This window comes from Ischnura elegans, chromosome 10, assembly GCF_921293095.1.
Source record: "Ischnura elegans chromosome 10, ioIscEleg1.1, whole genome shotgun sequence".
NCBI classification, from domain to species: domain Eukaryota; kingdom Metazoa; phylum Arthropoda; class Insecta; order Odonata; family Coenagrionidae; genus Ischnura; species Ischnura elegans.
Window position 1 is genome coordinate 83,352,833 of NC_060255.1, and position 25,523 is coordinate 83,378,355.

Here is a 25,523-nt window from a genome sequence, read left to right on the forward strand (position 1 = left end):
TCACGACAATAAAACAAAAGACGGAAATACACGTGTATAAAAATTCGCTAACCACCCTAATTCATCGTGAAAGAATAGGTTAGAAAATAACACCGACCAAAACGAGTCAGAATAAGCATTTGAGCGTAGGAAATGAAATAATGTCCAGATATTTGGTGAAACGTAATTCGGAATTTAATGGCTTTGAATTTCATTCCAACCATTAATGAACTGAAAACCAGTGACGGCAAAAGCCTTCATAAGTGTGCAAAGATAGGAGAAAGCATGCATGTACCGTTCTTTATGTAACATGTTAGAAGTTCATGTGCTCGCAAGTGTTACTTTTAGATTGCCGGGGAAGTCGGAATTAATAGTAAATCTTTCGACTCATGATTGTAGTTCTTTCTTTATCCTTGAAAAGGGAATAAATTCATCAAGTTTTTGGGCTATTCATTTTGTGGTGCTATCTGCAAGTTATATGCAGACGAATAATGAAATATATATATATATATATCATTGGTCATCATGGTATTTAATCAAGGAAATAATCGTGGACTAGCCAGTGATGTAGCTTTATTGAGACACCCGCAAGTGCACGCTGCAGTGCAAAAATTCACCAAGAAAAATGCAATGGCCTGGATACGAGCCAGGATGTTCAAAATCACGCCCGGTGTACCGTACTACCAACATATGTTCTATTTTCGTGGATCTTTTTTTAGCATTAGAATAAAAGATGCTGGCAGGCATACAATACCAACAGGTAGCCTGTTTTTCACTCGATCTCGATCAATTATACCCTCTCAAAATGTCTGTGTTAAATATCTACTTAAATTCTGGAGAATTCATGCCACCGTTTGGGAAGAAAAATAAAACAAAGGGTACATATACATTAAACTTCACGAACCTCCACAATTCTTCGAAAGAGCATTGGATAGGGCAAGGAACGCCTAACTACCGCGTGTCAGAATAAGAATGAAAGCATGAGAGATGAAATAATGTGGAGAGATTTAGTGAAACGCTATCCGGAACTTTATGGCTATGACTTTCATTCCAACCATGGGCACGACCGAGCTCCAAATATAAATTGAGAGGATACCCGAGAATTATATGCAGAATGAACTTCAGGATAATTCATGACCTCGGGCCAAGGGCCAAAAACAGTTCTCCGCTGACAGCCGAGTAATGCTTTCCCTAGCAGGGGCACTTTCTCCCTATCCTCATAGCAACACCCCCTGCCGACAACAATTTGAAACAAAGAACTCGGCCGTTCCCCGGTCTTTTAAGGAATTCTCCGCCATCTCCCTATGAGCCCATCGTAAATACCCGTCTAACGCATGACGCACGAGTTAGATATGTCCGGAATGATACGTTATCATGCGTCACATTCACAGAACGACCTAATTTTCCCTTTTCTTTGGGGATTATATGACGGCCGCGTTTCACGAGCTGAGTGAAAGTAGCGAGATGCTCAGCGGAATAACAACGAGGCAATTTACTTTAACCAAGTTTTGAGATGTCTAGAGAAAATATTAGCGGAGTAACACCACCAATCCCGTAAAAGGCTGATTTATGTTGCCACTTCGGTCGCATTTTAATCGGCTTTCACAAATGTCCGCGGCGCAGAGATGAGTGCAATGGGATCCACTTTTTTCCAACATTTTGTAGTACAATGTTTGTTATTGCGAGGAATAGCATTGAGGAGCAACGCATTTGATAGATCAGATCATCGTATGTACAAATTTCGGTTAAAACCGCTAATTATACCTTGTTTTCCCCTGAAATTCGGGTCAATTTGTTCGTTAGCGACGAGACTAGTGACTTTTGTCAAACCATTTAAATGCGCGGCGGTTGACTACAAATTTAGAGACAGACTTGAGGATCCTCTTTTGTAATATTCGTGAACACGACCAAAGTCAATGCATTCTCCCATTTTTAAAGGCCTGGTTACACGGTATATTAACACGCACGCGTTAATATCTAAATATATGAAGGCGTAAATGAATATGATAATGCCCAGCGTAACCACCCAACTTGTGCGAACGCATGGACGGAAAATAGAACGAGTTCTAATTTGATAATGCATTCGTACATGTTCCGTTCCGGTCCACCATAACCATTCATGCATTCACACATTAAATCGCACGTTTTAATGTACAGACACTTTCAAAAGTCGGTCCACATGCTTGGCGCATCTGTCTCTGTTATTCTCCGGAGACGACCTTAGCGTATTGCTTACGCGTCCCTTGTCCGCTGGGGATCTATTAGACTGGATCGGATCGTGCAAACGGTGCAACTTGACTACTCTAACCCTCGCCCAGAGCACGCTTTCAGAGGTAGGAAGGCCCCAGACACAGCAAAACAATTCCACCATCGAAGAAAGCGGAGAGGAAATAAGGATTTTTCCGGCGACTAACCCGTCCCGCGAGGAAGGGAGTCTTGAGTCGTAAACTTACACAGTACATATATAGTGCAAATAAAATTTCCGGAGCGTTTCGAGCATGTACTTCAATACTTATGTTTCTCCTCATCGTCATGTGAAAAACACGTAAATATGTACACCAATGTTGATATTGTCGTTTGCGTCACGGTTACCATCCAGGCTCGAGTTCGCCATTACCGGCGTCGAAGGATTTTTTAATCATTTTTCAATGTTTGCAAGTGAAATAGCAGTTACTCTCCAAGTTTGTTTATTACGATAGGCAATTTTTCCATGAGAGGAGACTACTTTTGCATTGTATTTTCCTGATGAGCATTCGGATTGGCTTGAATTGTTGTTCAGATAAATATATATTTTACAATGAAAGGAGCACAGAGATATCTGTGTGTATATGAGTAAATATTTTAGACGACACTGTGTCCAATCATAGGTGCGTTGTCCTTTTCGTTTTGGGGAATACTCGTACATTAGTATCGTTCAGTGTTTTGTTTTTTTTAAGAAAAAAAATGCAAGCAAATTCAGCGCGTCATTATGACTGCCAGTCAACCATTAATGATGGTCATGGAAAAAGCGGAGTTGACTTGCCCTCCTGAAATGGAAAAGGAAGTGTATTTGAGTATTATTTAACGTATCCTTGGAATGTTGGATTACAATGAAGATTTTACGAATCACATCGCTTGCGCCCCTCCCAAATTGAAATTTCCACTTTAATTAACAGTAACGCACATTCGCATTGCTCCCTTTCAATCTAACCTTATCCGTACTTTCATCCTTACCCCGTACCTCAAATCCCTCCTCTATGGATATCACTTCTTCGTTTCATTTACTCTCCGTCCATCTCACCGTTTCCGTTCTTTTTTATACTCGCATCTCGGATGCCTTCATTCTTTTCTTGTCCATCTTTCGTCGTCGTCTAAGCTTCCCCACAGTAAGGCGCTACATCCCATTATATTCTTAGGGAAATATTATTAGTAACAGATACAAATATAATACCGAAGTTAACACCATAATTTATCGCACAGTAGTATTTTTGATTTATCGTGTAATGAGACACTTAGAAAACTGCAGGATGGTACATATCCCAAGATAATGCTCAGAAATAATGAATACGCCTAACAGAGTGTCTAAAATATAGAGCAATATGCTTTGATGGTGTTTGGCAATGGGATGTTAAAGGTATAATCTAGACGGTCATTTTAGAATACTCATTCAGGTGTCAATTCCAATTTTCGTTTCTTCCTTGTATTTGCGTTGTGGCGTTAATACGTCTCGGTATTTTTTAATAGAAGCTAGATCACTCAGATCATCTATATAAGAATATTATCAGGGTGAGAATCGCCTGACTGAGAACTTATGCGTCGCCTTGTGCTCTGGAACCGGGAGCTGGGGAAGTTGCGAAGAATTTAGTAATACTGAAGAATGCCTCGGTATGACTTTCGCGGACGGTGAGGAGACTAAGTCAAACTGGCCCTTTCAAGGCACAGATGACGTAGGCAGTACCTGAAGTTGTAGCTCAGCGGAGGACAAGGTTGCTCGCACTGTCCGTGGGGACCGACTTTTGAAAGCGACTGTACATCTACATAATACCCGCCGAGCCACCTCTAGGGTGTTTGGCGGGGGGTGATCAATCACCAGCATGCAATTGGTCTCCAACATGCACACCACACAGTTGAAAACGTCACGCATACTAAAACATTCTACTACTATATACTGTTAGAAATAATAATAAAATTAAGAAACATGCATTAAGTTTTACATAGGTTAGTAGGCTACACCACAATTCATGCAATCTATTTATGAGTTCTATCGCTGCCGTTATCGCCGCTGCCGTCCAAAACATCCTTATGGATGAAATATTTGTCATTCAGACGATTATATTACTCCCTTAGTATAACCATGACACCCTATTTAACCAAACTAAGAGTAGAAGTCATGTATTAGCGAAATGAGCAGATGGTTAACCAAAACACCGTTCGGAATTTGATTCGAATAAATGGGGTCGAATTATGACACCATGCTAAGGAATTATTCGCAGTAATTTTTCCCCTTGCTAAGCCTCTCATTTCAATGTCAAACTGATTTTATCCTGGAGGATAAATCTACGAGAGTAGCAACACTTAACCCTTCGTAAAAGGAGGCGTAAAGGATTTACAGAAACTGTAACTCCCAAGGACAAACTGCGAGAAAGCTGTGAATGAGAATAACGGCCTGGAATAAAAGTTGAAGCCTTGTTCCCTCTTAATGGGAAAAGCAATTCTGTAGGATGACACAACATTCCTCTATCTTTAATGAAGGACATACGCCAGCATTAAACATTCCGAATGGATAACCTCGTCTAAAGCTCATCAACATCATCAACTTACTTAGCTATTACTGTTCTCGAGTAACTTCTGTGCTTAAAAAAGAGCTCATTTAATTTCATTGCCATACCCGTAAGTTCTTCAGGTTAAAAATCTTTTCTTCCAAGGTACCGCTCAATCAGGACACTTTCCCTCGTCTTCAGCTTTGTTTTTCTAGAGTATAAGCGCGTCCTTCTATCTTTTACACCCTTTGGATAGCCTTGATACTTGATGGGAACATTACATATTGCTCAACGTGCATGATTTAATGAAGTTTCATGACCAAGTAGAACAAAAGGGGCAAATCGAAATAGCGTAATTTCAATTATTCTTCACGAGAAGAATGGGTTGCTCTAAAAACCTAGCTTTTCGCAACAACATGTTGCCAATATTTCGATAAAATGCTATTTAAAACGCCCGCTGGTCCATTACTTTCATCATCATTAGTCAACAATCCTAAGATTGGTTTGACGCAGCTCTCCATTTCTCTCTCCTATCCGCTAATCTCTTCATAGCTACATATTTATTCTCTTTTACATCCTTTATAACCTGTCCTATATAACTCACTCGGGGCCGTCCATTGCCCTTTTTCCCTTCCACTTGTCCTTCAACGATTGTCTTCATCAGACCATCGTGCCTCCATTACTTTAAGCATGAAATATATTCTACATAATAAATGATGGAATGAATGCTAATGACAGACCTTAGTTCATAGTTGGGAATTATTCGCAGAGAAAGACATTAAACTGCCATATTTACCTTCCATAAATTAAATTATCCTTAACCCACAAAAGTTGATTAGCTCAACGCTTTCCTCGAAATGATTCAATTTACCAGCGTCCAAGTGCAGCTCGTAAGGAAGTACTTCATCTTGTTTTGGAGGGAGGTAAGCTCATCGTTTCGAGTGGCTTCCGGCAGAATCAAAGTTTTAGCAAGGCTTGCAGCTAGGAATTCGGGCAGAAATTGCTGATATCATTAGGCAAATATCTCAGAAGTTCCTTTCCGTCATTATAATGCAATCACTTATTCATACGCCACGGTGGCTTCGTCTGACAGTTGCAACAAGTCACTCATCGACTTCCTAAAGGGAAGTGATTCATGCATCACTTCCGAGGATACACTATTCCTGAGCCCATAAATAACGTACCAGATTCGGTGTCTAAGCAAACGTCTTATTATTTTGGAATAAATATCTCGACGAAAATCTGTTCTTAGAGAGAGGAAAGCCTTTGTAGACACATGCGATAGTGATATAGAAGAAACGAATTCCAAGCCGGGTAAAATTTTAAAGATAAATATGCTTTGACCGTAAAACATACTTCGTGAAACACGATTTATCGCGCTGTTTTGTCGGGAAGGATTTTAGAAATTTTTAAGGGAAATCATCTTTCCTTTATATACATTGATGTGATCCACTCTTACAAATGAATAAAAACTTCATCCGAACCTGATTACCTACCTTCAGGGATACTTTTCCTCCAAGCGCACAGATCTCAGTTAAATATTATTTAAGTCACTGAGTTTTGCTGTATCGCTCGTTTATCTACCGCGTATCCACACTTTTTCGTCCTCAACGTTATTCGCATGCTTAATAGATATCACATTTCACTCCCATATACCCAGTCATTCATTCTACGCTTCAATGAAGTCGACTTTATTTACATTAGCATTCTTATGACAAAGACTTTAACTAAAGATGTTATTTTTTCGAAATACCATCCAGCTATTCGGAATGTAGCTACGACGTATTGACGACAAAGATGAAAATATTCCTACTTGATATTTTTTCCTTCTTTATACTGATAACGCAGATCTTGATGGTAGTGATATTGTAACATACCGAAACATGTTGAACTTAAAAATATTGAACGGGAAATTATCTTTCCTTTAAGTACATTGATATGATCAACTAAAAACCAGAAAAGAGTATATAGGTTCATTAATAACACTTTATCAACAAATCCAACGGTGAAATGTCATAAAAAGTTAAACTGAAATGAGTCTTATTGTTGCTTAAAGCAATCCTGATAACCGCATATGATGATACTTACTCACATATAACTACGTTATCATCCAGAAAAAAGGCAACACTAATAATACATGATGGAATAAAAACTGCACGCTATTTTAAAACTGTAGGGCACGACAATGAAAAGAAATTTCCGCCGATTAGTTTCGGAGATGCTGTTAAAAGTGCATATTGAAATTCGACCCGACATTCACTTGGCACCTGTTTGAAAAGGACGAGAGCATTCGCGATTGTTCGGCGCATCAAAGGCGATGCGAAGTGAAACCTTTCGCAGGCTCTCGGTCCATCAAGGACCGAACTTAATGAGAAACTAACAAACGAACTCTCACGCACCTTTTTGCAACAGGTGGGCACCAGCAGCAATCGTCCTCACCTAGTTGGACGATGGGACGCCAGATGTCACTTTCTCCCATGATGGTGCTGCTGACCGTGGCGGCGCTGGCGTCGCAGGTGGCGGCCGAGGGAAACGACGTGGACAAGCGCGTGGAAGAGGTCATCAACGACAACAGCGACGATGCGGAGGCTGTGAGTACCAACTTCCTCGTTCCAAATGCCGCGCACTGCATAAAAATTAAATTCATATTGACGTCAGCATTATTTATTCAATTCCGGAATATAGAATCCAAATAAAAATTATACGATCAAATACGAAAAATATCCTCGTTCAATCACTCACTCTCATGGGTACATGACCTCTCCTTCAAGATTAACTAGATGTTCTTATCTATTACTCATTCGGTCCATAACAATTAAAGTACATGACTAACAATTTTGAAACATTTCGCCTACATCTCCACTTATTACTGTAGCTAGCCATATATATCAGGACTGCTTTCTTCATGTATAGAAATAAAACCTCTTTTTCAAACAGAATCCAAGCACAGAAAAAAAGATTCATGGTAGTAGGGTTTGCAAAAACGTTCCACCAACAAATGTTGTGCACTATGCTAACAGAAAAATGAAAAAAAATTTCCCTCACCATACTGGCATGCTCATTACAAAATTTTATGATACAGACCCACTGATGAAGGCTTAGAATTAAAAGGAAATCATAGGTGAATTGGTGATTAATTGCATTGCTTCAGGCCAAACCTGACTTTTAAAAAAATCACTCTTTGAGCTCTTCTCATACTAAAATTTAAACTCAGCCGACTTCAGAAGCCAGTAGTGGTACCGATGAAAGGAGAAAATAAAAAGGACTCGTAAATCTCTAATCAGTTGCTATAAAAATAATAGTGATATAATAAAGGCTTTAACAAGTGGGAACATCCAAACGGATGAAAAAAACTACTTTTAATCGTTCGTAGTTATTTTAATTCTGGTTATTTATGATGTTACTCAAAAGAACCGCTAGTGAGGTAAAAGCCCTTATTGCGAATCAACACGCAGTCAAAGCCAGAGGTAGCCTCCTATATTGTTTATGTTCTAGCTGTCATAGAAACATATCATTACCATCAATGATATATTGGTCAAATATGGAGAATATTTACTTCATTTGCGTTCACATGCATAGCAAACGTAAAATTTAGGACAAATTTATTTTTGTGTAAGTCCATCATCATTAAGAGGTTGTCCTTGAACATTTGTACGGCAGTTGTAATTTTATTGACCTAATACTAAGCAGTACCTTTTTTGTCCAAAAATAGTCGTCTACTGATATAATAGAAAAATTTCTATCCCTCATTTTATGACAGCTGGTAGATTGAACTCCCCTGACTTTATTAACGATTTTTTCCTTTCTCCCGTTTTATTTTGGCCCAATTAAGATTATTTTTCGGCAAAAAAGCATTGTTCATGATAGATTTACGTATTGTTGCGTTTTCACAACGCCGGGGAAACTCAGATAAAAATACACGACGTGTATCAAAATGTAAGATCTCTTATTTTTCAACGTCACTTCTAATGAAATGTGCTGAAAAATTCTCTATAAAGATTAACATTACTGTTGACACATAAATAACTTGTCTGAGATTTGCACAGTTTGCACAGGGGAGTTTTAAGTGTTCTTTAAGATTAGATTTCCTATTCTACCTTTACTTAGGTGCTGAGGTATGTTCATTTTCCTTATTAACGGCCCGCATGTGTGCACCGCATATTCCCTATTACATCATTATTTAATGAAGGCCTTTCACATCGGGGGAAATAACATATAACAACGACTATCACACACAACCATTCCCTGGGTAGAGGCATCCTACCCAGGCGGGACTCGAACCCGCGACCTTCGGTTTGGCAGGCGAGGACTTAACCCCGCCGCCACCGAGTCCGACAAATGCTTACTATTACCCAGGCAACAAGTAATTAATTTAGCTAGAGTCATTATGGCAGTCATTGTTAAGGAGACTTAGCATTGTAAATTCTAAATTGAATAAGATTCAGAAAAGAAGTAGGATAATATTTTGACTCAAGAATGCAAAAGCGAGTTCCACATTATGAGTAAACATAACCCTTTAATCATTAACATTGAGCACACTGTAATTCCATTGGAAATATTTGAGAAAGTACGCAGGAGAATGACTTAGAGAGACACGACCAATTTTCTAAGTATCATATTACATACAAATTCGATAGCAACCCAAATACACGCTGACCATGCTAACACACACAAATTCACCCACAGAAGGAACCTTTAAAAAAAGTATTTTAAACGCGTCCGAAAAACACTTCAGTAGAACTAATTAAAGAATGACGGGGTGTTCAATTTACAGAGCAATCCGCAAATTGTGCGAAAATTTCACAGAAAAAATTCCCTGATCAAGGCAAATGATTTATTTTCTCTGTGGAATTTTCGAAATTTTTTGAAACCTTTCTATTTAGAGAGTAAAATACTGTTAGGTTCGCGGAAAACCTTTTAAGGTTCACATTTACAGTGAACCTGAAAAAGTTTTAGCATTTTATTTCACAACCGTTTCGCTTAAAATATCATTCTCAAGGTAACAGTACACATTTCAAAAATTTAAGAAGCCAAAAAAGAACTCTCTTCAATGCTATGACTAATTCTTGAATTCGTGGGGCTGAATTTAAAAAAATAGAATAACATATTAGAAACTCCATTTAAACTCCACATAACTCCACCTAAACAGAGTTATGATGCAAAACAGATAGAGCAATGCAAACAGGAGGAAATTCACGCGTATAACTGGTGGCAGACGTGGGCTTCAGCCGGAGAAACAGCTGGAAGATGACGTGACGCGCGAGAACTCAGTGAGGCGATTAAATTTGATGACAAACGTCTGCGAAAGCCGCGAAGTTGTGAAGACTGTCTGGAAGGGGTACACGGAGAGGGTAACGGAGAAAAGGTGAAATCACTTGGCGAGTGGAGGAATCCAGGAAGGGGATGCTTCCGACTTAATGATAGTTAATACATTTAATTCTATAGACAATATCAATTATTTATATTAAATTTATTCAAATTTCTAAGACAGTTACATTTACATGAAATTCTGAGAATAGGATGCAATTTGTACATATTTCTCGAAGCTCCCACCTGTGTATCATGCAACATCAGCAACGGCAAGACAAACTATGAAAGAATATACTTATACAGGACAATTCGATACGGAGGGATAATAGACAAAACTGGTTTTTATTGTGAAAAAACGCAATACTCACGTAATTATTGGGTAAATGCCACCGGCTTTCTGTCCCAATTAAACGGAGGAAACTTAAGATAATTCGTCAATAATGTTTTGTTCCGCGGATTTTTTCCAAGTGAGCGGCTGTCACTACTCTACCTACGCTCACCCTAATGGCCGGGTGATAACTGCATTACAACACTTCCTAAATTGTTTGGGAATAGTCATCATAGGTTGAAAGCGAACAATGGCTGAAGGCAAATGCAATATGAAGTAAGTGTAGGGCAAGGACTTTCGGCACAAAGAGGACTGCAGTTTCACGATTCATTGAACAAACCAAATGCTATACTGTAACTTCCTTCCACATTCGGCAATCAAGTGGCGAATGGACAACCTCTAACATATCTTCACTCGAGTTTAAACTCGGGCACTCTGCATCAGTTACCAAAACACTTGTAACCATATCAACGGAAAAATATGTCTACTAATTCCAGCACGAGGCATTATTTAAACGTGAAGTACGGTGACATGTAACACAAATGATACTATACATAACAGTGGAATTAATCCACGTCTTTTACTATCGGCTGCATGAATAAAATTGTCGAGGAGCAACAGGAAGGGGAGATCAACAGAGGAAGGTCACGTATGAGATATGCGTAGTAAGTGATGAAATCTGTGAAACAAGAATTATGGGAGTCAGAAAAATATAGCTGATAGGAAAATTGACCGTATACCCGTTTTAAATTAGTCCACCATCATTGTTTACTGACGATGATGATTTATCAAACATAATTATATGGCTAATCCTTGATCTTCACAGCGATTAATCATCCTGGACCAAAAACTAAGGAGAGAATTGAGGTAAAATTCGTGCTTTCAAATGGCATAACATTTTACCCATCGATAGGAAAAGAATACCAAACCGACACTGAGAACAATTTTAAATTAAAAAAACGACACTCAGAACAAAACTTTGACTGGCCATGAACACTAATCACTCGCCCCAACCTTGAGCGAGTTCATGGCGAATGATTCTTCCTTTTAGGAACATTCGTCATGGTCATTTTCGGTTTATCTACCGCTGTTACGTCGACATTAGTTTACAAAAAGATTCTCATACCTAGACTATGGCCATCAAAAAGGAAAATCTGCTTACTTTATTCCGAACAGCGAATACTATTGTATATAACACATTATATTTATTTGTAAATACGCGATGCGTGAGCAAAGTAACAGATGGGACACCAAAAATTTATTTTTTCGCCGACTTTCCTAGTAACAAGTACATTATTTGATTCACATGTTTTGCCGGATATGTCCAATATTATAAATATCCAATAGCCAATAACAGCGAAAAATATTTTTTTACGTGCAATGCGCCAACAAAGTAACCGATGGGACACCAAAAATACAATTTTCCGACTACTTTCGCGGTAAAAATTCCACTATTAAACTCACATTGCATTTCTCGGTAATTTTTATATTTGATGTCAATTCTGAAGAGACATTAAAGGGGTTTACTCCCAATGCAGATGCTTCATAGCCAAGGGAAAAAAACCAGAAACCACCCACTCGGGTCATAAAATCTGAACATAAGGTAGCACCGGTTTGGGAGAAATACAAGAGCTATAAACTTTTGCTTTTCAAATCAGGTTTATGACTACTAAACAAGACACATCTGGGGTGGTAAAAAAATTAAAAGATATTTGGAAAGCGTTCATGTAATTTCCAACATAGGTCAATATCAAGACAACTGGGAGATATAAAAGACTATGCACTCAAAGTATTCAATAACATAAATTTTAGCTACCCCTAAGTAATTCTTGAGCATCAAGCCTTGAAGCTACATAACAAAACCTAAAAATATTCCCTAGCAATACTAAGAGAGGTAGGCATGCATTAATGCTTTCATGAAACGGTGGAATATTTCAGGATTTTCGCGGTAGAAAAGCGTTTCTAAAGCAATTAGCTTCACGATTTCAAGTTCTTTCAGGCCCACAGTCATTTTTTCTCGCTAAGTCTTATTTTAGAAGGTCCAATGTTGTGTTTGTTAGATGGTTGTAAATGTCATGCGGCGATTGTAAAATATTAATGAAGTTGACTAATCTAAAATTCATTTGTTTCTTCTTAGAAGACTGCGAGACTTTTTAAACTAAGGACTAGGTACCCTTCATTTGTCCGTGATAATGAGGTGTCTCATGTACTTGCATTGAATTAGCTCCCTTCTGCTTGGATCTTAGCTAATTTAATTTCATTTGGTATGTAGCGGTATGTATGTCTACTGTAACGGATGACAAATTTTATTTTCAAAGTAGACTAAATCTTTCCATTTAATTGAGTAAGGATTGAATCAGAGCTCGCATTTGAACATATGCAGAAATCCAGACTTAACACATCTCTGGTGCAATACCATTGAAATGCAAGCTAATGAGTATATTACAGAACAATTTCTGTAATACGACCTTGCGGTAGTCCGACACGTACAGTAATCCGGCGTGCAGGGCTGGCGACCTTCTTTTATCTAATATAATTTTTGTCAGCTTTAAATAAAAGATTCTTCAATTCTTAGCCAGTATTTGTTTCATTATTGTGCGTAGGGGGGTTCGTCAGTTCATAATTTTCATGACGTGACCTATTGAATCGGGAAAAGGAATATTCTTCGCAGAGTCACAGTAATGTCCAGGGTTTATTCTGCCATTATCGGCCATAATCGTTATTATTACTTTGGTTACATATTATTAATATTAATTTGTTAATCTACCTTGACTCACACCCCAAGCAGTAGGGATAGTTGGCGTCACAATATGTATTTAAAAGTAAAATTTTTTGTGTATTGTGCTTGTTTCCTTTACGTGTATAATAATTTGGCGTTTTCGATAATCTGGCTATTCCACGGCTGAATAAGTGCCGGATCACCGAGATCGCAACGTACGGACATGTAAACAGATTGCTGCCACCAGGGATGACAAGAGGAATAAGGTAGCCGAATGACTTCCATGAGAATAGAATGGATATATCTGTAGATGCCACTCCAAACGTACCCCCACCCCTCTTTCCGGACTTTCTCCACTAATTTTTAAACAGCACCCGACACAGCCCCCATCCCCTTCACCACCAGAAGCGTCGTCCGCCACCTGTCGTCCTTACCTCCTCCATAAACCCCCGACCGCCTGAATGCATGCCCACCCCGCCAACCCACCCACCCCTTCGCGGCCTTCATCAATGGAAAGTGGGCGTGGGCCGGGGGAGGATCAGAGAATATCGGTACCTCATTAGGAAGACGAAGGCCGCTTAACAAAATGCATGTCAAGCCTGGAAATTGAACAAAGTCACTTACACGGTTAACTTGAGACACTGCGGATGGCTGTTACATGAGCAGATTTAGTCATCACTTGGTGGAATCTGTGGAAAGTTGGCTGCAGGTTAAACGTGTCGAGGAGAGGATTGTTTCCGAAGACAATCTTACACGTTTAGTACCTTCAGATATAGTGACTGTACACATGAATACATATCAATGGCATTTATGCACTCAATCGTGCTCCACATTTTAAATAACGTGTCTATAATACGTTAGTCGAATGATATCACTTTTATCTCTCTTTACTCGGAGGCGGAGGTCAATCACTATGGATAACGGCTATCCATTTAAAAAGAGAATATCTAGGTGACAGACGAAGGATTGCTATGCTTATAAAAGCAATTTTTAGTAATTATTAAGAAAACATGAAAGTAGTATCCATCAAATAAGATCAAAATAAACTTAGCCGACCCTAAGCCGAAATCCACAATCTTTGAATCCAAAGGAAAATTCATTTTTTAATTATCACTTCACTTCAAAATTATGGTTTAACTGCGCAGTAACAATATGTAGAGGAAAGTTTTTAATACATCGCAGGAGCAGTAGGGAAAAGAATGAGGGAATAGGTGAGAAACATTTCATTTTTCGGAAAAACAGTAATGGTGTAATAACCATGGGCGGATTCAGCATCAAACTTGGTGGGGGATCATGACCTGGGTCCAGGGAGTACAAAAATACCCCCGGGAAAGAGGGGTGTTCTCTTGTATTTTTAAATTTTTAAAAAACATTTTTAATGCATTTTGGAGCTTAAAATTTCATATTTATTCTTAATAACAGATAAAATTGAACAATTTTAGATATTAAAAGTACAACAACTATTAGAATAATTTTTCAAAAATTTAAAATATTAAATTATTAGGGTCATGACCCCAGTAACAATTGGAACTGCATTGCTGACTTACTTACATAAATACGAGAAAAATTTATTACCACATTTTTCCTCCAGAAGTTTAAGCTTCAATTTCGGCACTACCTCAAATACGCATATGTAGAGGATATTACATTCGTGTACATTATTTGGGCTCATTTCTGTTTCCAAATATTGCAAGAATTGTCTTATTTTGGAAAACGATCCAATTATTGACATTCAAATCCTCTTTTCTTCAGAGTAGAACTGGTTCTTGCATGCATATTCGCAGAGCCGTTTTTTTGTAACACAAGGGAAAAGATCTTTCGCCAAACGATAAATATAGACCATAAACTTGAGAACATAAACGTCTCATTACACTAATAAAAATAAAAACGCCACTGAAATTGTATACTCACAACACACAGATCCAGTTTCGTCTAAAATATGCCATCGCGATGCGATGCGTGAGAGAGGCGATGCATCGTCTCTCTTACGCCCCTCTTTTGACACAATATATACTTTGTACTCAATTATTAATTTCTGTAGTTGTTATTATTATTATTCGCTTTTATTATCACTATTTACAAACATCGATAGCTGTTTAAAGCATGTAATATCGAAGTGTTGGTTTTTGAAATTACAAATAATGTACAAAATGACTAAAATTACAGAAAGCCCACCTAATTAATACTAAGGCAAAGATATATGCATATATATAATCTGATGTATTTATAACTTCGAAAAATGAAAAGCGTATTCGCACAACATACCTAGCCTTTATAAGTGTGAAATAAAACGAAGGCCAAAAAAAAAACTGATTCCATTAAATCCAGCTCAATGGAATGTAAGGCGAAAGCGTTAAACGTTTTTGTAGCTGTTTGCAACAAAAATAGTCGGGCAAAAAATCTTGTGTTCCACATGAAGGTCGTCCTCATTGGTACAGGCAAATTTCACTACCAGATCACCTCCAAATAAAAATAATCCTCGTGTTGAGATTAATCCATGGAGGCAGAGAGAGCAGCTTCCTGTTTTCCTAGCGCTAATGGTTTCTCAAAGTGTGTCAGTTGCATGTTGAGATAACACATCTAGTTTCCCAGCTCGCGTTATGTTAATGTCTCGTCCGGATATGAACCCGGATTATTAGGAAGAAGTGAGATATCATATCCTTTATATTTACATATATCAAAGTGAAATATTTAAGAAAGAGACATTAGCACGCCCTTGTAGTGCACAAATTTTATAAAATTGCGTTCGTGAATGAACTAGTTATTATCAAATTCAGGTGATAACGAACACAGTAAATGTAGAATAAAGTCTTTTGAAAAAATGCGTCATTACAAAAATTCCTTTTTATAAAAATAATGATTTTGTACACCAAAATTCAAATGCGAAAGTTATATATATTAAAAAATACATGTATTGAAAAGACGCGATCATAGTTTTTAGTTGCAACATAGGTATATTGAAACCACAGGCAACAATTCTCAATAAATTTCATTTGTATCATTTAAAAATTAGAAACGTGTTTAAACAGTGCTATCTCACCTCCTTAGTAATAAAATAATCATTTCAGCATAATATTTCAAACGAGTGTCAATATGATACATTAAAACTAAGGAAAATATATATAAGATGTCCATGAAATTTAATGCATTTAAAATTCACAGCACCAAAAAATATTCATAGCTTACGAAGCTTCAAAGAATGGGTAAGATCATTTCCTAATCCTTCTAATAAATTTGCAATCATTCTCGCATAAAAGATCAAACATACCAAGCAAATTTCCCAAAAATATAGATTTTTGAGACCGAAGTGGTTATGCTCTTAGATCCAGGGTACTTCGAGGAAATGGTAAGGGTTTTAAACAGGCTGAAAGCTAAGCACACGCCTTAAGAAATAAAATAAATCCTTGCAAAGCCACGTGACTAAGGAAAAGGAATTCATTCTGAATTTATTCAGAGGACCTGGGCTGAGGACTGGGCAGTATTTCAAATAGAAGTATTTACAAATACATAACTGAAAAACATTTGTAATATTTATTAGGCATTTCAAATACGTATATAAGGTATCTTGTATTTTTTATTTCAAATACAGATTTTTGGTATTTCCCATTCTAAAATAAAAAATACATTTGTAAATTACTTTTGAAGCAGCTCTGATAATACATCTGTTACATTATGCTTCAGAGAATATTTCGTTTACGTTGGAATCCTTGTCTTCATGTTTGCAACTCTTTAAGTCAAACGATGAATAGAGACAATAAACTTGAGAACATAAACGTCTCATTACACAAATAAAAATCAAAATTCCACTGAAATTATATGCTCACAACAAACATGTCCAGTTTCGACTAAAATAAACCATCACCTCTCTTACGCGACTCTTTTGACACAGTAGTTAGTATATACTCAATTATTAATTTCTATTGTCATTCTTCGATTTTACAACCATTATTTATAAACATCGATAGCTCGCGTAAGCAATAGACATCGAAGTGTTGGCTTATGAAATTAAAAACGATCCAAGGTAGGCTATATTTTTTACAAGATCTCTTAGTTTCCATGCAAATGTATTTTGTAATTCAAATACATCTGGAGCGGTATTTTGTATTTCAAATACTCCTCGGCCTCTATGTTGCTCATTCCTGCTTCCATGCTCCCCACAACCCCCCTTTATCCCTATCCTGGATCCGCTACTGACAGAATCGCTACACTCGTTAGCTAGGTTTCTTCCACTCTCGAAGCACGCTTCTTCGCAAAGACCCATGAAGGACGGATGAGGGAAGATTTAGTGGGTGAGCTGGTAGCTGATGAGCTGATTCTCACCCATTTCCAAGAGGGAAAGTCCCTGCTATGTGGGTGAGCCAGATTCGCCTCCTCCTACACTGAAGAGGGCGTCGTCCCCGCGGAGGAGATAAAGATTCTTCTCGACGGTCGTCGTCAGAAGCAGGCACACCGTGCGGCGGGTGGAGTAGAGTGGACCCACGCCTCAAGGCCAGGATCCGCTGATCATCTGCCACCGCGGCTTTCACCATCTTCCCGGAGATGGTTCGCTTTCCATTTCATTTTCAACTTGAAAGAGAGGAGGTGTGGGGTGTTGACTAGTTACCACTTTTAATAGGCAGGAGTGACTACTCTTATCTCTTTGAGGATTACGAAAAAGACAGGAACGAAAACTTTCTGCGGTAGAAAAGTCGCCAATTTCCTATATGCGCCACTGAGATAGGGTGACCAGTAGCCAGATGTCGGGCGTGACGACGTTGCCGCTAATACCATGGGAGTCGGAGAAAAAAATCCAATCTCCTTTCATTAGTTAATTTATCCGATACACTCCATCACTTGGCCCAAATCCGTGTCCCATGGTCTTCCTTCCATTTCACTTTCCCCTTCAGTTAGAAGCGATGGTGGAGGGGAGTGTTAACTTGTTACCACTTTCATTAGGCAGCGATACTGATATTAATTATCTGAAGGTTACGGAAAGGACAGGAAATAACTTTCTGCGATAGAAAAGTCGCCAATTACTTGAATGCGCTCCTTGGATGGTAAGCCATGAAGACAGATGTCGGACATAATAATATAATATATTCATTGCTCCTTAAACAATTTAAACATTTAAATAGCTTAGACATAAAACCAATTTTGGAGCTGAAGGTAACTCCAGAGGCTATTGTTTGTAGGAGGGATCATTTTTAGAGATGCATTCGCAAAACTGTGCATATAGTTCCATAACTTAAAATCTCTTTTAGATATACTTTTGATACATATTTAATATACAATAAATATACATAAAAGAAAAAACAAAGGAATTAAAATCAAATTAACAAAATAAAATAATGAAAATTTATACATGGTTTGAAAATACTTATATATGATGTCGACTATAACATTTTTGTTCCAAAATGCCACCGTTTCACATGCTTCAGGAAGGTATATATGTTGCTACTGTCTTTGATTGTTTTTGGTAAACTGTAAAGAATTTTTGTGCAATGAGGCTGAGCCTGCCGAATCGCTACCATCAATGTGTAGAAAATAAATCCCCATTTCCTTATGGCTCTTTTCCTCAAGTTCCTCCATCATATGGTCAAAATTTGCTTCTCGTGGTCATCCTCAAGGTACTTTATTTTTATTTCATTTATTATCAACTTCCCCGTAAACAGCACATGACGGCCTTTTACAACGAGGGTTTCCAATATTAACAAATTACAACACAAACATCCATGCTCTGGATAGGAATCACCTACCAAGGCGGGATTCGAACCCACGACCTACGGTTTAGCAGGCGAGGACTTTACCCCACCGCCACCGAGGCCAACTTCCTCCATTTTTCCCTTAATCACGCCTCCCACACACTACTTATGTCTCTCATGATGAAGTCAATCCACCAAGTCACTATCTTGCATTTCCACCGTGCTCACTGCTCAGTATTCCGTCAGTTAGGGTTACAGTTGGCGTGGTGACTATAGTGTTGGCTTCTCACCTATGGAGCCCGAATTCAAATTCCCACGGCGGCAAAGATTTTTCAGAGACCCTGCTTGGGTGTTTTGTAGAGAACAGTTCAAGTACAGAACACCGTCCGCCGGATGGGACGTTAAGCCGTGGTACCCTCTGTGCCATTCGTCGACAACAATACTGGCGCCTAGTTTCTCTCTACCCTTCCCGCCCTACCCTCCCTTAGAGCGCAAATCACCTTAATTGTCGGTCGCCTCCTCCAAATAAGTATACTTACTCACCTATTAGTATTCCGCTATGTTATTCTCATTCCGCTAAACTCCTTGTTTCGAACATTTTATTTCATTTCATTTTCAAGAAGATCTTCTACTGAATCAGTTCTAGAAAACGACTCAATTACTTTGATCGGAATCATATTCATGGTCCGTCCGGTGATAATTTCCAAATGCAGATTTAACAATTTTAATGTCTCCCATGTCATGCTCATAAAGTAAATAAGCGGCATTTTTTCCACTGAGACTTATATCGTAGTTTGTCATTCCAGTTGATTTCCATGTTGTATTTCTGAATTTCCTCGTCCACTGTAATATGTGAGTTCTAAAAGATATCCCTCATTACCTTGGACTTGATCCAATACTCTTACGAAATTAAAGTACCTTAACTGATTCATGGCGTCGTCGGAAAACATGCTGCAACATAGCATCAACACCTGAAGGTCACGTATTTCATGGAATCCGTCCTACTTGAAATCAGGACTCTGACTGGGAAATGGGTTAAGTGCGTGCACGGTCCATATCGTGCCAAGTTGGCGCCAATACTCACACGACGCTCAACACCACAGCTTGTCGCTCTGTTATGCTTGAAGATTATCCAATGAAAATGTCCACAAGAAAACCTTCGCCACAAACAGTTCATTCCAAAATAAAAAGTAATACACGTTTCAAACATTGGGACTTAATAAAAGCCTTCCCTTAAAAAAATTAAATGCAAACTAATCGCTATATTCTAATAAAATGGTCCCATATTAGCCGATTGGACCCACTGTGAGAATTTTGGTGAATGAATTTTCAGTTTATATTTTCACCCAATTTTCACCAAATAAATGTTCATTGAAATAGACAAAAAAATACACCATGACTTAACCATCAATATGTAAATATATATTTTTATAAGAAGTTATAGCTATGTTATGCAAGCTCTTCATACGTACGATAGTCATGAGAGGTGAACAGAATAAAAAAAGCCAAATTCGATTTTTTTAACATCAGCATTATTCGCAAAATACAATGTAAGCGAATGTTCGTGGTATACTAAAATTCTAAGGCTGACTAGGCTTGTACGGTATAGGCTTAATCGCCTGGATTCATCAAAACCTAAGGGTTACTTCGTCAGCTCATTTATACACAGTAAAAATCGCTTATAACGATCATGCATGTAACGAAATGCCGCTTATAACGACGTGAGTTCGCGGTCCCTTGGGCTTTCCTATTATCGCAATTGTTAACGTCCCCGCATGTAACGAGTTCGGATGACACGGAATCACCGCAATTAAGAACTATTCATTGGTCCTTTGGAAATTATTTTCTCTTTTATAAAGAAATGACGGCCATCTTGGCTACTTAACCCTTCCTTACCTTATTACCAGCTGTTCTTCCGTGAGGTCATTACCACATAGTTCCACTTATGATCTCATAGTCATGTGAAAGTGAAATTAAATTGTTTATTCTTCCATCAAATAACGTACAAAACTAAATTAACATCGAATTTGAGAGATTTATATAATCTTCAGGGTTATTCCCGAGGTAAGACTACCTTCAAAAACAAAAACATGCGTAACCCAGACAAAATATTTAACAAAACACTATGCGTACATGACATTATGTAATGCAGTCCTTGTGGACATCAACATAAGATAAAATATCACTCTGCGTAAAGCGGACTATACATAATAGTAATTAATAAACAGAGGCAGTAAATATAATAATTCTTAAATATTAATTTTTAAATCTTGTCTCAATTTTTAATCCTTAATTTTTAATCCTTCCCTTTACAGCCGTTTGATGGAAAGGGTGGGACGCTGGTTAAATGTTATGGATCAGTTGCTAAAATAATGAATATTCACGACACATCAGCCGGCAATCCTGTGATACATTAAAAAAATCCTTCATTATCGATTTAACGAAATCCCGTTCATAAAAAAAATAGGACGATGGTCCCCTAAAATTCGTTAAAAGCGAGTTTTTCTGTAATATACAAGGCAGAATTAAAATTACCACCACATGGTGAAGACAACCCCTTCCAATACCACCGTACTAAGAAACAGAGTTGGGATACGTTCAGGGACTCCCCAGTAGATTGTTTTGGAGCGGGAATCGGGTGCAGCGGAGCGTGCGAAATGATTAAGGCGTCACCGCCATCGTCTGCGAAACGATTCTACGAAAGCAGACGAAATTTCACTTGCTGGGTGGCGATGCTCCTGACACGTGACATCCAAACCTCGAAAGGAGAGATCTCTGAATCGATTTCAAGGATTCACATTTTACAATGTGGATGTGTTTCATTTTGGAATGGATAACATCCAATGCAGTACGACTGCTGTCACAGTATTGTATAAATGAAATTCCATGACATTTTCCTGCGGCTTCTCTGATAAAAACTGTCATTTTCCGCGAGTAGATTGACGTTCATAGAGCAGTGAAACTTTATACAGTAGCCAAAATTTGAGAAATATACCGATATTACTTTTACTAGTCATATTATTTGAAACATTTATTAAATGATCAATTTATCTGCCGTAGGTCCACTTAAATTTTTCTATTACAGGTCCACAATGTCTCGTAATATTTCCCCGAATTCTTTGACTAGTAACACCACTGTCATTTTACCAAAATACTATCGACCCAGGCTCGATCATCAATTTTAAACAACGTTCACCTTGATAATGACGTTGATGCCTTAATTACGCCCGTTACTTTCAAGTTAACTTCATAATAAAGACACCTTTTACAAATTCGATGTGTTTAAAGACACTATGAATTCGACACGTTGGACGATAAACTCCTCTTGATAAATTACACTGCTTTGAAACATGTAGCAATAAAGCGACATGATGACATGAATACTGAATTTTTAGGTAGGTCACTCAAATATCGAGGTGAAATTTTCCGACATTTCTGGGCCTCTTACAAAATTTTTCAGACGATTGCACACTTCACAGTATTTATTACAGAGACAGTTAAACCTTTGGAGATGATAAAATATCCCTAAGTATCATTAACGATTAGCCCTATCATGGAATTATTTCTGTATAATACGGTATCAATTCATTTTTACACCTATAGAAGAACATTTGAACGAGTTAAATTGAAAATACCAACTCAAACACATTCATTTTAATCCCTGAAAAGTTCATCATCTACGGAATAAACACCAATTTCATTCTTCATAATACCAAGTGATATTAATGATTGGACCTACGAACTACGACCTCGCACGTTAACGCAATGATTCCTTGACCACATTTCAAAAGACTTCCAATTTTCTGCCCCAAATGTACATGACATTTTGGGCAAAATTATATTCCTTAACTTTCCAGGAAATGTGGTCACCCTAATTTTACTTTTTCATTTTCTTATTTAATGATTGGTGGGGATCGGGTTGGTGTGGTGGCTGGAGTCTTGGCTTCCCACCCGGCGGGATTGGGCTCAAATCCCGGCAGTGGCAGAGAATTTTCAGAGACTACTCGGTCCCTGCTTGAGTGCTGTGTGGAGGACATTTCAAGCGCAGCACTCCGTCCGTCGGATGGGACATTAAGCCATTGGCGCCTTTCGTTAAGAACAGGCTAATGCCGACGCCGGGTTTCTCTCCATCCTTCCTTCCACACCCTTCCCTCATTGCGCAAATGACCTCAGCTGTCGCTCTCCTCCTCCAAATACCATACCAAATGATTGGTCATGTTTTAAAATGTCCCCATAACATTTTCTACCATTGAATATTCTAGTACAGGGGTCTCCAATTTACTAGGCCACGAGGGCCACATTCCAAGTACCGAATCGCCCTGCGGGCCGGATAGAAAAGGTGCCGATCACTGAAATATTCGATACCAACGTCTACTGAAGTATCCGGTGGCGTATTTCTTGTTTACGAACAGTTGAAGGCGACTTTGACGTACTGTACAGCGCTGAAATGCTCCTAGCGGCGTCTCACAGAGTTAAACGAGCGAGAATCTTGCGCGAGTGCGCGGGCCGTATTTTGGAGACCCCTGTTCTAGGGAACCAACAAAACTGATCGAATTTATTCTCTCCAACAGACTCATCCCATCTACGAGTTTGTGTACGAGGTTGGCAATCCCGAGCTGAACGGAGGCGACCGTCGAGGCTTCGGTCACAGAGAATCCAGAGACGGGACACGAACCTGGGGGACCTACTTCCAGCAGCTATCCGACGGCAGGCTGCAGACGGTCCGCTACTGGGTGGACCAATCTGGGTACCACGCCGAGGTGGAGTACGCCGGAGAACCCAAGGCCAATGCAGATTGGGATGACGCCGGACTTTACAAGAAGGAGCGCCTGGTTGCCAGGGGTAAACAGGAACAGAAGATAAACCAGAAGCCCAAAGCAAGCGAGGAACAGTCGCCCCTGGTGCAGGCCCTCCTGGATTCTTTCCCTAGGGTATCACTACAAACCAAGAGGAGTTCCACAGTGGGCTCGCAATCAACCCAGATCGCTGCCAGCGCCCCCTCGAGGAATACCGAAGGAAGGTCTTCTTCCCAACGCCAAGCTCTGAGGCCTATCCCCGTCACGGAATATGCACTGAGGTGGGCGAGACCCCGAGGGTCGAGCCGGATGCAAACGCGAAGACCGCAAGCGTCCGATGATAACAAGTGAACCGGTGACTACCACTCATTATCTGCCAAAGTTCAAAAACCAAAAGGTTAAAAAAAAAAATCATGAGGCATGTGCCGGAAGCGATCGTGTGCCATGGACAGCGACGGAGAGTCGAAGACTTCCACTGCGAAAGTAATCGAACACAGCATTGGAACTTGATTTAGAGCGTTGACATTCACTTCAAGTGATAAAGGTGAAGAGGAGTTTGGACTTATCAATCCTATTTCATCGAGGAATCACATTTCACAAACATTTACCTAGCATTATCATGTCCAACACCTCTTTCTTTCCCTCCTGTCCTGAACACAGAATTGCAAAAACTAAGAATATTTATAAGTTTTCCTGGATATACACAATTACTTATATCACTTATTTTAAAATAAGAAGGAAAACTTACAATGGAATACCACAAAGTAAAGCATAAATTAGTGAATTTTGTTACTAATAATCATTACTTTAATAATAGTTACCAAGACACAAAACAAGGAGAACCTCACTTCTCTTGCGTTGTAAAATCTCACCAGTGCCGCCCGTATAGGATAAAAAGATTATCATTTCCTACTAGTTGAGAATGACACATTTTTGTACTAACATTGAACTGGATAGCAACTATAGGAAGCTCAATAGTGGCAAGAGGGTGACACTGAATAATAGCCACGTACATATAATTTCTTTCGAGGACAATAAACTATCCTTTCAGGAGCAGAGGATCGCTAACCAAGTGTTAGCCAGCGCTTTGCCATTTACTTTATTTATCCCCCGAGTTCCATGTGTGGTGACGTTTATACGGAAAACAAATACAATAAAGTAGTGGTGCTCGAAATTATTTCATGTAAGACTATGATAGATAACGAGTTATTACGTGAGCAGTCTTGATTACCCTCTTACGAATGAAAGCGATTTAACAATTTGTCCTCCGGAGCATTTGATGCAGAAAATGTTGGTGGACTATTTTCCCTTTTGATAGGAATACGAAGAGGAGTCCGCATTATCTCAAGGTTATCCAAAATCAAAACGAGTACTGAGGACCTGCATCATTTTCGAGTCTAAAATTGCATTACAATGTATAATACACGCATTAAAAAACGTGTGTTTACCTGATAACAATCATCGCTCATAATATAAAGTTATATTGTTACGTACCAATACTTCAAAAGGAAATACTTGGGTAATAATTCACCCTATTTTGAGCATTAAATTTTGATTTTTAAAATCATGTCTCAACTTATTACGAGTATTTACCATCTCATCATGATCAAGTGTACACTATTATGTTCCTAGCATATTTACTCAATTACTTTCACTAGTGTTCAACTTTTATGTATCGAATAAAGTTTTAATAAATGAACAGGCTATATTTTCTGTCATCGACAGCAGCTGAGAATGAACGCTGAAAAGCATGGTTACCATGGGTACGGTAAGTTTAAACAATTCCAAAAATAACTGAGAAAGCTAAATTTTCACACGACTAGTTTTTTAATCCAATACATATTAAAGTCATCTTAGATACACTAATACACAAAGTTGACCTGATAAATTCAATTTCTATTGCATGCAAGTATTTTGCTGCGGTAGGCATCCGTTAAAATCCTAAATTATGCTCAAAATTCTGAGCAAAAG

General features: G+C 38.6%; 1 protein-coding gene across 1 annotated transcript in view; it reads left to right on the forward strand.

Moving 5' to 3' along the window:
• The window catches only part of LOC124167014, a 42,590-nt gene extending 17,617 nt beyond the window's left edge, over positions 1 to 24,973 (forward strand). Inside the window, exons 2-3 of the mRNA XM_046544777.1 lie at positions 7,131 to 7,309; positions 23,328 to 24,973. Of these exons, the coding sequence (XP_046400733.1) occupies positions 7,169 to 7,309; positions 23,328 to 23,903 (717 nt within the window). The 5' untranslated portion in view covers positions 7,131 to 7,168 and the 3' untranslated portion in view covers positions 23,904 to 24,973. The remainder of the gene's footprint in view (positions 1 to 7,130; positions 7,310 to 23,327) is intronic.
• The last annotated feature ends 550 nt before the right edge of the window (positions 24,974 to 25,523 follow it).